We start from the raw sequence: 13,404 nt of genomic DNA on the forward strand, positions 1-13,404 counted from the left end.
CTCTCTTAAACCTCTTTCTCTCTCTTTTTCTTCTAAGAACTAAACCAACTAATATGTTAAGGAAATTGGTATTCTAGAAATTGGCAAATAACAGTTTAGAGAATGGGAGGCACGTCTGGCCAGTTTCCCACACTCTTCACTAACTGTGACGCAGCAAGTATAATACAAAATGTAAGAAAACTCAGAAACTTTCAGATATCCTTTACACAAAGGCAGTTCTCTTCATTCTTACGACCGATGTTCACGTTTTGGTCACTGGCGTAGACACAGAGCCAGGTGGTTTCTGCATGGATTCCAGGCTTTGGGCATCAGGGCACACGTCACTGAGCAGCAGTGTACTGAAACAGCTTGTGGCTGACAAGAGGACGCCAGGAAAGGCATGGGGAGACTCCAGGTGGCTTTTACTTCCCACAGGGCTGTGGCAGTCTGTGCACATTGACGATCTCCGGAAGTCCACGGTCATGGTTTCAGATGTGACTAAGTTGCAGGATGTGGCCATCAGCCAGCTCTTTAAGCCAGAAGAGAACCCTGAGTGTAAGTCGGGAGGAAGCCTTTGGGAATGTAGGTAGGACGGTAGGAGTGGCAGCCACGGGTGCAGAGGTGCAGGGAGGTGCACTGCTGTCCCGTGAGGGCCAGGCCGTGCCCTTGTCCCCATTGAGTCCTTGCACCTGCCCCGGTGGGGCACGAGTGCTCCTTCCCAGGGCCAGTCACTGGTCAGGAGTCCCACATGGGAAAGCGGGTCTTCGTGGACGCAGCAGGCTGTGAAGTGGGGGTCTCTGCCACGTGTCACACCCTGGTCACCGGGGCTGCGTGTCAGCTGTGCACCCTGGACGGGAGGAAGGGTTGCCGCTGGTGGCCCGCACAGACGGGGCCGGTCAGAGGCCAGCCTACATGATCCGTGGCCTCTCCTGTGGGGCCTGCAGCGGGGGCAAGGGGCCGGGAGGCCTGTGGGGAGAGCCCACGTGCCACTCCTGTCCCCAGCCTCTTGCCTGTGCTTCTCTTGCAGCGGAGCCAGGACACGGGGCCGGAGACGGCCGGGAGGAGGCAGAGGAAACCCAGGCTGCAGGGTCAGGGGAGGCGGCAGAGGCGGGCTTGGGAACAGAAGGCTCTGAGTTGTTGGGCAGCGGATGCGCTGAGCGAGGCAGGAGTAATGTGAGTTCTGGCTCTTTCTCGTTCTTGGGCCTCCCGGAAGGCCAGGCTACCCTGGAGGTGGCCTCCCCCTCACCCCTGGAGTAGAAGCCCAAGACCAGGGCAGGGTTCCCCACGGTGGAGTCCCCCGGCAGTGGCCCTCAAAGGGACGGGGCGGGCTGCGGGGCCAGGAGGCCTTACTGTCCCCGCCATACACGTGCAGATCGTGGACACCACCAGCCTGCTGCAGAGCTGCGTACAGGGTGCCGTGGGCATGCTCAGGGACCAGGAGGGCCGCCCGCGCGGCATGCGGAGAGTGGAGATTCTTCTCGGCCTCTTGAATGAGGATGACACGGAGAAAGGTGCAGGGCCCCGGGGTCACACACAGGCGGGCGCCCCCTAACGAGTGCCCGTGGGACATGCCCAGGACTCGGCTCCTCTGCTCTTTTGCAGCCGCTTTCCTGAGGGTGTGCAAGGCGCGCCTCTGTGCTCTCCTCGAGCAGCAGGAGGAGAACGGCTTCTTCAACGTGAAGGCGTGGGTGTCGAGGGAAGCTTTGAATCAGGACGCTCTCCAGGAGGCAGGCACATTCAGGTACCGGGATGAAGGGCGCTGGTGGGGGGGCGAGATGTGGTGGCGGGGCAGGAGTGCCCCGGCCGTGGATGGCTCGGCCACCTGCTTCTTCCTAAAGCTCTGAGCGGTTCAGAGCAGTCACGTGTTTTCTCGGAAAGGTGCAGGATGGTCCGGGTGGTGGGTACATGGGGTTTGCTAGACTCTTCTCTACTTTTCTGCATGTTTACGTTCTGTCCTAACAACAACAGAAACGGAACACCTGTTCTTGCAGGATGTAAACATTGGCCCGCGTGTTCGTCCCACAGAGATAGCTGCTGTTGTAGGTTGTGGAGGAGGTGATAGGCAGGGAGGGAGGGAAAATGACTGTCCCAGGCCTGCAGCTTGGTTGAAGTTACGTGATAACCACCGACATCAGACTCGGGAGTGTTCATTCATCGGCCATGGTCCTTTTTCTGTAAAACCCTGACCGTTTTTTCAGGACTAAGTGAAGACAATCCGTGTCATGGAGGGAGGCAGGATGCTGTGGGTTCCCCAAGGAAGATTCGGCCTCCCCTCGTCCGCAGAGTCCTCGTGGGCGTGTGACAGTCACTCTGCCCCTGGTTTCCTCACTTCTGAGAGAACGTTCAGCTCACCTGAAGCCCCTCCCATCCGGTCTTCCCAGCTGTGATCCGTGTGGCTTCGGGGACACTGCCTTTGTGTGATGGGCAGGAGAGAAATGTGGGAGCCCAGAGTTGAGGGGAAGGTGTGAGCTTGTCGGTGTTGGTTTCTGCTGTGGGGGGATTTCTGCGTCAGTTTTCTTCTCTAGTTACCCTTAATGTCTTTCCTACTTTCACTTTCTGAGTGAGGAATTTTAGAAGATCAGATCCGAATCTAGATCGTTTCCTTGGTCATTCCTCACAGATATTACTAAATACTTAATTTCACATCAGTACTCCTTAAAATCTGCATTTTTGGTGCCTCTCCAGCCACCGGACTTCCCACACTTGCCAGGTGTTCCGAGTGGCACATGGCCCCACTTCTGTCTGCTCTGCCGGGGGCTGTGGCTTCGGGGCTGGCCCCCCTTAGCTGCCCCAGTGCTCTCTGAACACACCTTCGTGGAGTGGTCAGGACCACACCTGTAGGTCCCCTGTGTCAGCTGTCAGGCGGGCTCTGAAGCCTGCTAGCCCACTCTCACAATCTCGACATCTGTCTCTGTTTACCATCCACGTACTTGGGACCCAAGTCATTTGCCCCCTAGGGATTAAAATCCAAGGCGTGATAGTCCTGGTTGTTCCTAACGTCCGAGGTCTGTATGCCTGTCCAGGTACGCCTTCCTGGGTGCCCTGCAGCCGGCCTTCTGTACTTCCCCGATGTGGGCGCTCTCTCCTTCAGTCAAGTGCTCTCTTGATTGTTAGCATGCTTTGTTTCCTCAGTAGACGCTTGTGAATTCTCGCCAGGTCCCTGCACACCACATACTTTAAGAAGGAAATCATCTTTCTTTCTTCTTTTCAAAATGGAGCCTGAATTGGTCTCCCTGACTAGCTGGTAGTAGATGTGTTACACTGTGTTACAGAGTTTATGATTATGTATAAACTTCGTGGTAACAGCGAAGGACAGCATAGTTCATAGAAGCAGTGAAATGTTCCTCTGGATATGTGAACACTCAGATCCAGCGTACACAACCGTCAACAGGAGCTACCTTCTAGAGAGACAGGTGCTTTCCTGTTTCGCTTGACCTGGAACACATTTATTTTGCCTTGTGCTTTATTATATTCTTTGCACAACTGTTTTTTGTTTTTTTTTTTTCCTTAGAGTAACATTTATTTTTTCCCCAAATGCCACATGGTCCCTCTTTCTTTATAGAGTCTGGACAACTTGCTGTGGGAAATTAGCTATATAACAGAATTCAACAAATGCTGCTTGGCCTTTTCAGGGAACCAATGACCATATTTTCCATGTAGAATTAAGGTCCGTTCCAGTCCTGCCTCCAATCTTAGAAGTTTCTATCTGTGAATTTTTCTTCGAGTACTTAAAAACAATGGCAGTTAGCGTTTACTGCTGTAGCCATAGTGTGGAATCGGTAGACCAGACCTGCTGTTCCAGCCCAGAAGGAGCCAAACGTCGAAAGGAGGCGGGACTTCCACGGCAGCGTGTGCTGGTCGAGCTGGAATGAGATCTCCTCTTCCTGCGCTGCAGGCAGACCCTCTGGAAGCGGGTCCAGGGTGTGGTGACCCCTCTCCTGGCGAGCATGGTATCTGTCCTGGACAGAGACAGCAACCTCGAGCTACTGATCAGGCCAGACTCTCCATCCTGGACAAGAGATCTTTGGATGTTTATTTTCCGGGACATGAAGCTTCTGAACATTCCTCTGGTGACAAACGATACGAGGTAAATAGGAGAGTTTCTTTTTGTGGGAAGGGGAAAAAATTGTAATGCAGCAGAAGTCTTCATGTGCTCTTCCAAGTAATTGATGAAGCCTAGGTTTCAATTTTGGAATCACATTTATTTTATTTTTTATTTTTTTAAGATTTTATTTTTAAGTACTCTCTACACGCAGCATGGGGCTCGAACTCACAACCCCGAGATCAGGTGTCGCACGCTCCACCAATGGAGCCAGCCAGGCGCCCCTGCATCACATATATTTTAAATGCTGCGTCCTTCTGCAGCCTGAGGGTGATGGCATTACAGTAACAAATGGGAGTTCTGGGAGGTTCTGAGAAATCCTGGTCTCATTCCCCTTCCTCATTCCCCTGCTTCCGGAGCACCCGTCACAGGTAGAATTGCCAGCTTCAGCTTCGTCTACACTGGCGAGGCTGTGCTTCAGAGAGCTGTTTGATCTGTGGGGCTCTGTCTGTTCCTCACTCCGCAGCACGACCCACACGGCCCACCCTGGGCCTGCTCTTGCGCAACTCACTCTCAGCAGGCCTCCCAAAAGCTTCCTCTTGGATTTCAGGGGCTTCAATTTTGGAGTATGGGTGAATAAAGAGTATAGAGGTAACTGGGATTCTGAATCTCCAGTGGAAACACTTACTCAGAAGACAAGGCACCGTTGACCGTGAGGGAAAGGGTTGCTTCAGACAAGCCGTGTTCTATATGCGTAGGTGGAGGGTGAGGGTAGGTCCAGACACTGCAAGACCCGGTTCTGGCCCAGACGTTGGGCAGCCTGCTTGACTCTTCCCAGCCTTGGTTCGTTTCTGTTTGTCTGTGAGACAGAGATGATCTGTGGACATCCTGGATTCCTTTGTAATAGAAGCCCTGAGCTGTGAAATGGGCCAGCAGGCTGCCTCTGAAGCCTTTTAGGCACCTGTGTTGTTGAGCATGGAGAGGAACTGGCATCAGTGTGGGTCTCCTGCCTCGAGCAACCTCTCACTGATCCTGTCCTTTGTCCTCCTTTGCCTGACTGCAGACCTAAAAGTGAGATGCCCTACATCACGGTGCAGAACTACATGAGCCCTCCCGAGGACGTGTCTAGTGACGTCCCATTTAGCTGGAGAATCAAGGACTATCTGGAGGAACTGTGGGTCCAGGCTCAGTACATCACTGGAGCTGAAGGTGAGCCCAGGGATGTGGTGAAACAGGACATGTCCTGACTCGCCGTCATAAGTGGGTCATTGCCATTCGGAGGCTTCTGGACAGCTAGGGCACCAGCACTCAGGAGATGTCCCTAAGTGAGCCTTTCCCAACAGTGACCACAGAGTGGAATAGCTTCCTCCAAACTGAGCGGTCAGTGTCCTGAACCACGAGGCTCCTTGTTCTGCCGTCACAGGCCAGACAGGCTGGCCATAGGCCATAGGCGTCCCCGGAAATCCGGGGTAGTGCATGCTTTTTTGCAAAAGTCATCTTTCATATGTGAGATAGTCTTTTCAAAGTTTACTTATGGTATTACCTTTGAAAAAAAACAGGTCAAGGGGCGCCTGGGTGGCTCAGTCTGTTAAGCGTCTGCCTCCTTCAGCTCAGGTCATGATCTCAGGGTCCTGGGATAGAGCCCCGCATCGGGCTCCCTGCTCCGCGGGGCGTCTGCTTCTTTCTCTCTCTCTCTCTCTCCCCCTTCCCCCCCCCGCCCCTCTCCACTGCTCATTCTCTCTCTCTCATTCTCTCTCAGATACATAAGTAAAAATCTTTAAAAAAAAAACAAAAGGTCAAAATACCTGACCATCTTACTTCTGTGGGTACACATTCTGCAACTTTCTCTGAACAAACTGAAGCAGTCTCTATCCTGAGGAAGGAGTGTTTCTTTTTTTCAAGGCCGTACCCTAACTGACCCTGCTTTCCTGTGACAGCAGGTGACTTAGGGGCCTGCACTCGTCCACTAGAGGCAGAGCTTTCTGGTTTAAGCGGCACGTGACCCCAGCCCCTGAAGAGCAGCCCACTCATTCCTGGCCCACTTGGACCCTGGGGTTCCTGAAGCACATTATGTTGCTAGCCATAGAGCCTGGTCTGTCTCAGGTCGTTTCATCCCTCGGGGGCCAGCTAGGCTGTTGGTGACAAATCTAACATCTGTTCTGCCTTTGTTTCTGTTACTCCACTGGAAAAACATCTCAAATGTCTAGAAAGGACCATTAAATCCTGCAGCTCGCTCCCCTTTGCCAAGAGCCGCTGTTCAGCGGAGCCTTATCCGCGGTTACTGCTTGCAGAGCTGCCCTTCCCCAGGAGATGCGAGGTGTTCTGAATGCAGGGCAAGAGTCACGCCTCACGTTCTCCCTCCATACCCTCCACTGCTCTCCTCTGCAGGAGTGTCGAAGAAGTTAGTGGAAATCTTTCGGCAGACCCCCCTGGGCAGGTTTCTTGCTCAGCTCAGTGTAGAATGGCAACGAGAACTGTTTATGTGCTACATTAAGGACTTTCTCCTCTTGACGATGAGAGTGTCCACGTGGGAAGAACTGAAGGTAAGTGCTGGGTCTGGGGCGGGGTGATGCTGGCGTCACATGGACGGGTGCAAGCCATTCTTCCACTGCTGAGTGTGTGACCCTCAGCCCCCACCTGGGGCCCCCAAACCATGGGCTTTTCATTAACACGAGGAAGACCTCCAATTTCCCTGTAACACCTTCTTTTTAAATGTGGAGTTTCTCTTGAAGAAAATTAGGTGAATATTTAACTGATCATTACAGACAATAACGGTAACTGAAATTTTAGTGGACATTATGATACTTCCGATGACCGAAGGATTTCAAACTTAAGTACATAAAAAAAGAAAGTGACAAATTTGAGGAGAATATATTTACAACCAGTATGATTAAGGGTTAATAAAATATTCTTAGGAATTTAGGGGCGCCTGGCTGGCTCCGTCAGTGGAGTGTGTGACTCTTGATCTCAGGGTTGTGAGTTCGAGTCCCATGTTGGGTGTACAGATTACTTAAAAATATAGAATAAAATTGGGGGCCTGGATGGCTCAGTAGGTTAAGCCTCTGACTCTTGATCTCAGCTTAGGTCTTGATCTCAGGGTCCTGAGTTCAAGCCCCACGCTGGGCTCCACACAGGGCATGCAGCCTACTTAAAAAAATAAAGTGAAATAAAACATCCTTAGGAATCAATAAGAAAGTCTCCTTGGGGCACCTGGGTGGCTCAGTCGGTTAAGCATCTGCCTTTGGCTCAGGTCATGATCCCAGGGTCCCCAGAGGGAGAGCCGGAGGGGCCGAGGGAAACGGAGAGAATCCTGAGTAGACTCACCACTGAGCCTGGAGCCCAACACAGATTTTGATCTCATGACCCTGAGATCACAACCTGAGCTAAAATCAGGAGTCGGATAGTTAACCCACTGAGCCACCCAGGTGCCTCAGAGAGTCTTCTAATTTTAAAAAATAGTTGGAAGTTATATAAACTAAGAATTAAATTTTATACAGAGATCTAGAAACATTAGAAAAACTAGCTAGCCTCACTGTTAAGTCAACAGAACATGAGTGGTTTTTAGATACTGCTTTCACTTGCCCACGTAGCAGGACTGGTTTGTGACAAGGCCAGAGACTCCTCCATTGCTGGGAATCAGCCAGTGCTCCTGGAAAAGCCTGAAGGCAGGGATTGGGAACCTAACAAAATCTGAACCGGAGTTTTTGTCCCGAGAGCATGATCAGATGTGGGCACACGTTTTACCCACGGGAATGTTCTTTCTAGCTTTGTTTCTTAAAACGAAAAAATAGAAACAATTTAATTGTCCATCATAAAAGGTGAGGCAAATTAAGTTACAGCCATTTGATTGGTGAATGGTTATTGTAATTGGTGCACACATTAACAATGGTGTTCTTCAAGTGTATTTAATGACGGAAGTGTTCATAATGGATATTAAGTGGGGGAAAATCAGGAGTACACCGTGGTTGTAATTTGAGGACAAAACGGAGGCAGAATATGGATATAAAATGCCTAGAAGGGGTGACACCAGAAAGTACCCAGGGACAGTAACAGTGTGCGTGGTTTTTAATGTTCTCTTTTGTCATTTCTGAGCAGTTCAAATTTTCCACTGTGAAAACGTATTTTTTCTTTGTATTTTACAGACGTACGATAAAAGCTTGTTTCTCATCTCAGGTTTTGCAGGTGGCACTGGGGTCCTGCATTAATCAAGTGCAGGCAGGGAAGCCGGAGGAATATGTCTCCTTACCGTGGGTGCACCTCGCTTATCAGCACTTCAGGGGCCGGCTGCAGAACTTGTCCAGAATCTTGACTGTCTACCCCCAGATTCTACAAGTGCTATTTTACAACATAACAGAAGGCCCATGGAACACCAGATTGGACGGACATGAGCTGGTATGGCCTCTCGTGGAGACAGTTTGTGCTCAGAGTCAGGGCTTGGCCTTCCTGGAGCGGGGGGGTGGGGGGGGTTTGCTTCCAGGGCTGCCCGGGATGGGAAAGCCCGGGAGCCGTGTTCTGCACGGGAGACTGCTTCCCGGGGCAGGTGGGCCTGAGTAAGGCAGAGATGCGAGGAGCACATCTGACTCATGCCTTCTATGGCCCAGGACGAGAAAAGTTGAGGCTCAAGCCTGGAGCACGAGAACACACTGGGTCACAGCCTGGACCTCTGGACTTAGCACGTAGAGCAGCGAGAAGGGGTGAGGGTGCTGTTTCATCAGGTGCTTGTTCTCCGTCCCCCAGACCCTGGATGCACTGGCAGCAGTGGCCTGCACGGAGGTGCTGACGAGGGACATCCTGCAGCCCAGCCCTCAGGTGTGGCTGCAGATGGTGAAGAATCTGTCCATGCCGCTGGAGCTCCTGGGCTCTGACGGGTACCTGCCAAGCTGCGGGAGGGTGGCCAGAGATGTCATCAGGGAAGTCAGGTGAGACCGGCAGCCCGGCCCGCACCCATCCCTTCCCCATGTGCTCACCTGCGGCTGGCCGGGTCCCAGGCATGTGGGGTTCTCTTGCCCTGGAAAAGGGTCCTTTCCTCACTCACATCCCATCACATCTGCTGAACCTTCTTCTGTGCCAGGCAGCATGCTGAGGCTGGAGACACAGAGAGGGAAACCGCATTCAGGGAGTGCTTGGGGTGTAGGCGGGACAGAAGGGAGCGGGTGCTTGGGGTCCCGTGGGAGAAATGCTGGCAGAAGGGAGCAGTGGGAAGGGGCCCCAGGCAGGACAGTGGGCACCAGCAGGGCAGAGGAGAGGTGACGAGCAGTTAGGCTAGGCGTCCCGTGCTGGCCGTCCAGAGCCAGGCAGTACTCAGGCGGCACAGGCTGCGTGTAGGACATGGCCCCCTGGTCCCCTCTGCTCTGCAAGTCTCAGGGAGGCCGTGGGGGACACGGAGGTGGCTGGGAGGTGGCTGGGGGTTGGGAGCACACAGTCTTCCGTCTGCCTTCACCCCACCCCTTTCTCGGATCCTGCCCTGCCCCCTCCGCCTGGCGTCTCAGACGCTATTGTCCGAGCTCAGGGAGTGACAGCCCTCTCTCACAGAACCCATTGGAACCGCATTTTCCCCGTGGCCCTTTTTGTGGAACACGTGCTCCTGGGGGTTGAGAGCCAGATTCCTGAGCTGCAGGCTCTGGTGACTGAGTACGTCTTCCTGCTGAACAAGGTGAGTGCTTGGGCCGGGCTGGCTGAGCCAGCAGCACCCGCGGGCCTCCTCCTAGGGTGCAGGGCCCTGAGGCGTCATCGGACATTTATCTGTGGGGCGCTACATCCCCTTCCAGCTGAGAGTTGCATCTGGAAGTGCAGAGGAGCGTGATTTTATCACACCGGCCATGACATCCGCCATGTGCAGGTGTTTGTCTACCTCTCGTGAGCGCCAGTCAGGGTTCCCCAGCAGGAATGGAAGCGACTCAGGCTGAGGCAGGGAAGATGCTCTGGAACCCGGGGGACGGCTCCACCCAGGCCTCCAGTGGCCTCAGACTTGCCCAGCCCAGCAGTGTGGTCCCTGGGGAGGCCAGGTTTGCACGAGAGTGCCACTGGGCTATCGGCTTCTAAGCAGGGGCTGTGGTGGACCAAGGAAACAGGAAACCCTGGGACCTCTGCTACTTGACACCCTTCATAAAGTTAGCGACGCACAGGACAGTGCCCCTGCAGGAAAAGCCACCATCTCTGTGCCCACGCACTCAGCAACAAGGCCACTCAGCCAAAGATGGCTTCTGCCTCGGTTACCCCTGGAGCCTCGCACGAGTGCATCTAACAGCTTTAGCTGTCCAGGCTCTGACGTGCAGGGGGCACGCTCTGAGGAGGCTGACATGGACACCAGGAGCCAGTCTCCTTCTCAGTGACCAGAGTATCAATGGCAGAAACAAAATGTTAGGCCTTCTCTCACATGACCGTGTGAGCCTAAGCAGTCCGGGGCAACGGACGGCTCCCCCCCATCAGGTGCCCCAGCTCCTCTGAGTTGTCCCTTTGTTGTCCTCACTACACAACCTCCACCTCGTGGTCTGAGAAGGCCCTTCTTGCCGTCATGTGCCACGGGACACGAAGCATGGGCCGTTTTGAGAGCACAAGCCAGAGTATGTCCACACCACTGCAGGTCATAGCTCACTGCCCTAAAGGCAGTCATGGCCTCACCTAGCCACAGGGGAGGTAGGGACATCTCGGGTGGCGTGGTTATACGCCCAGGTAGAACCTGGAGGTTCTTTTGATGAGAGGAAAGTGGAGAAAGAACTCTAGAAAAAGCTGGTGCTCTGGCACCCAGGATGAGCACAGGGACCCATGGTGCACTTCTTCCCGCACAGACGGCACCTGTAGCCTGTCTGCGAGCCCTGCCCCCTCACTGGCCGGGAGCCCCGGGGGCTGCTCCATCCGTCCAGCCAGTCCAGTGCGGCTCCTAATGGCCAGGTGGCCGGCAAGCCAAAAGAGAAGTTACCAGGTCCCTGCACGCCGGTACGCACACACACACGGGCCTTTGCAGGCTAGGTGTGTGGGAGGTCTGTAGGCCAGTAAAGTCACCCCAGGAACTTGCTGGGTTTCTGGTGTGTTTCTTCCCAGTCAGATCTGGGTGTGAATGACCAGAGCCAGAGGTCTTCTCTCATGCATTTTCACACCTGAAGGCTCTCGTGTTTATGGCCTCATGCTCTCCTTGTCCCCTCCAAGACCACCCTTGAGGCCACTCACAACAAGAGGCCAGAGGGGGAACATTGCCTGCAAGGCTGGCTCCCGTCGTCTGGCTGGGAAGGAAGGCTTAACCGGGCGAGGCCTGGGGTCTCAACTCATCTTCGACTGGGGCCACCTTTTGAGAGCGGCCACTTAGAGTGAGCCTGCGCCCACAGTCAGCAAAGCCTCCCCCAGGACTTTGGCAAAAGCTGCGAAAAGATGGATGTTCTGTTTAGTTCTGTAGAAAGGATGGGTGGATGGGTGGATGGATGGGTAGATAGTTGGATAGATAGATGTTGGTACGTAGATTCTCTTGCCCTGTGATCTGCCTCCCACGGGGTCACATGGGACAGTCTTACCAGATGTTGTGTGTGGATCATAAGGCCATCAGCTTTCTAGTCTGAAATGTCCCTATCCTTACCAACCAGCGTCCAGCCACTAGACTACTGCTGTTTTTTCATTGAGGTAAAATACACATTACATAAAATGTATCATTTTCACCATCTTTAGGTGCACAGATTAGTGACATCAAGCACATTCACATGTGATGATGATGTACTATCATCACCACTGTCTGTCTCCAGAACTCATTCATCTTGCAAAACTGAAACTCTGTCCCCATGAAACATTGACTCCCCATCCCTCCTCCCGGCCCTGGTGCCCACCACCCTACTGTCTGTCTCTGTGATTTGATGACTAGGGACCTCACACAAGTGAAATCCTCCAGTATTTATCCTTTTGTGAGTGGCTGGCTGCACAGTGTCCTCCAGGTCCATCCATGTGGCAGGCATCAGGATGTTCTTCCTTCTTAAGGCTGAATAATATTCCACTGTGTGAGTGGACCACATTTGGTTCATCCATCCACCCACCAATGGACATTCAGTTTGTTGCCACCTTTTGGCGACAGGGAGTAACGTGTGCAAGTATCTGAGTCCCTGCTTTCGATGCTTTCGGAGATCTACCTGCAAGTGGAATTGCTGGGCCATATGGAGATTCTGTGTTTAACTGTTTGAGGAACCACTGAACTGTTTTCCACAGGGGCTGTAGCCACTGCACTCCTACCCACAGTGCACCACGTTCCCGTTGTCTCCACATCCTTGCCAACACTTATTTTTCGGTTGGTTTGGTTTGGTTTGGTTTATAATGGCTGTCCTAATGGGTGTGAGGTGGCATCTTATTATGGCTTTGATTTGCATTTCCCTGATGACTAATGATGTCGAGCACCTTCCTAAGTGCTTGTGGCCCATTTGTACGTCTTTTTTGGGAGATGTCTGTTCAAATCCTTTGCTTCCTTGTGAATTAGGCTGTTGGTAACAAATCAAATTTAGCAAGGTATTAAAAACACGTATCATTTCGGGGTGTCTGGGTGGCTCAGTTGGTTGGGTATCTGCCTTCAGCTCGGGTTGTGGTCCCAGAGTCCCAGGATCGAGCCCCGCATCGGGCTCCCTGCTCAGCGAGGAGTCTTCTTCTCCCTCTGTTCTTCCCCCGGCTCATGCTCTCTCTCTCTCTGTCTCTCACCCTCCCTCAGATAAATAAGTAAATAAAATCTTTTAAAGCAACACATATTTCAAAGTGAGATTAATCCTGGGAATTCAGAGATAGCTCAGAAATCATAAAATCATAAATGTCATCAGCTAACGTAACAAATTAAAAGGTAAAACCTTAAATGCTCATTTCAGAAGGTACAGAAAAAGCATTTAATAAAATTTGTAATTTGGAAAAAAGATACTCTTGGCAAACTGGAAAGAGAAGGGGATTCTCTTTATGCTGATAATGATATCTATTGCACGCATCATGCCTGAGCCCAAAATTCCAGAAGCACACCCATCACACTCATTATCTTATGTCATTGAAGATGTGCATCTCCTAAAATCCAGTGCTTCCCCTTCTAAACACGTGCCTTAGAGAAACTTCCCATTGGTATACTCAGGCGGACACATGGAAGGATGTTGGGTGCAGAACTGTAATTGCAGAACAAAGGGAACATTCTAGATGCCCGTTAACCAGAAAACAAGTAACTGGTATATCTGCCAGTGGGTGCCCTGCAGCAGCTAACAGGAGTGATCTGGACCTACGTATAGCAGCGAAAACTTACGTACAGCGGGACATCACTGATGCAGAGGCTAAACCCATTCAGAACAGTAACATGATCTTCATGCACGCGTGCAAATGTAGTGAACGTGGGAATTTAGGAAGGCGGTCCTCTGGGGGAGGGGAAGGAGGGCCATGTGCTCAGG

At 52.4% G+C, this 13,404-nt stretch overlaps 1 protein-coding gene across 5 annotated transcripts in view; it reads left to right on the top strand.

The window, feature by feature from the left end:
• The window catches only part of LOC116647806 (E3 ubiquitin-protein ligase RNF213-like), an 81,077-nt gene that overhangs the window by 39,582 nt on the left and 28,091 nt on the right, over positions 1-13,404 (top strand). For all 5 annotated transcript variants that reach the window (XR_004302397.1, XM_032429325.1, XM_032429326.1 and 2 more), the window contains exons 25-34: positions 415-534; positions 1,007-1,152; positions 1,352-1,490; positions 1,582-1,720; positions 3,875-4,066; positions 5,085-5,230; positions 6,410-6,564; positions 8,195-8,413; positions 8,759-8,940; positions 9,554-9,674. Coding sequence is in view for 4 of the 5 variants with exons in the window: in XM_032429325.1 (XP_032285216.1) it covers positions 415-534; positions 1,007-1,152; positions 1,352-1,490; positions 1,582-1,720; positions 3,875-4,066; positions 5,085-5,230; positions 6,410-6,564; positions 8,195-8,413; positions 8,759-8,940; positions 9,554-9,674 (1,559 nt within the window). In the remaining variant the exon portion in view is untranslated. The remainder of the gene's footprint in view (positions 1-414; positions 535-1,006; positions 1,153-1,351; positions 1,491-1,581; positions 1,721-3,874; positions 4,067-5,084; positions 5,231-6,409; positions 6,565-8,194; positions 8,414-8,758; positions 8,941-9,553; positions 9,675-13,404) is intronic.

Source organism: Phoca vitulina, unplaced genomic scaffold, assembly GCF_004348235.1.
Source record: "Phoca vitulina isolate PV1807 unplaced genomic scaffold, GSC_HSeal_1.0 scaffold41, whole genome shotgun sequence".
In the NCBI taxonomy this organism is placed as follows: Eukaryota; Metazoa; Chordata; class Mammalia; order Carnivora; family Phocidae; genus Phoca; species Phoca vitulina.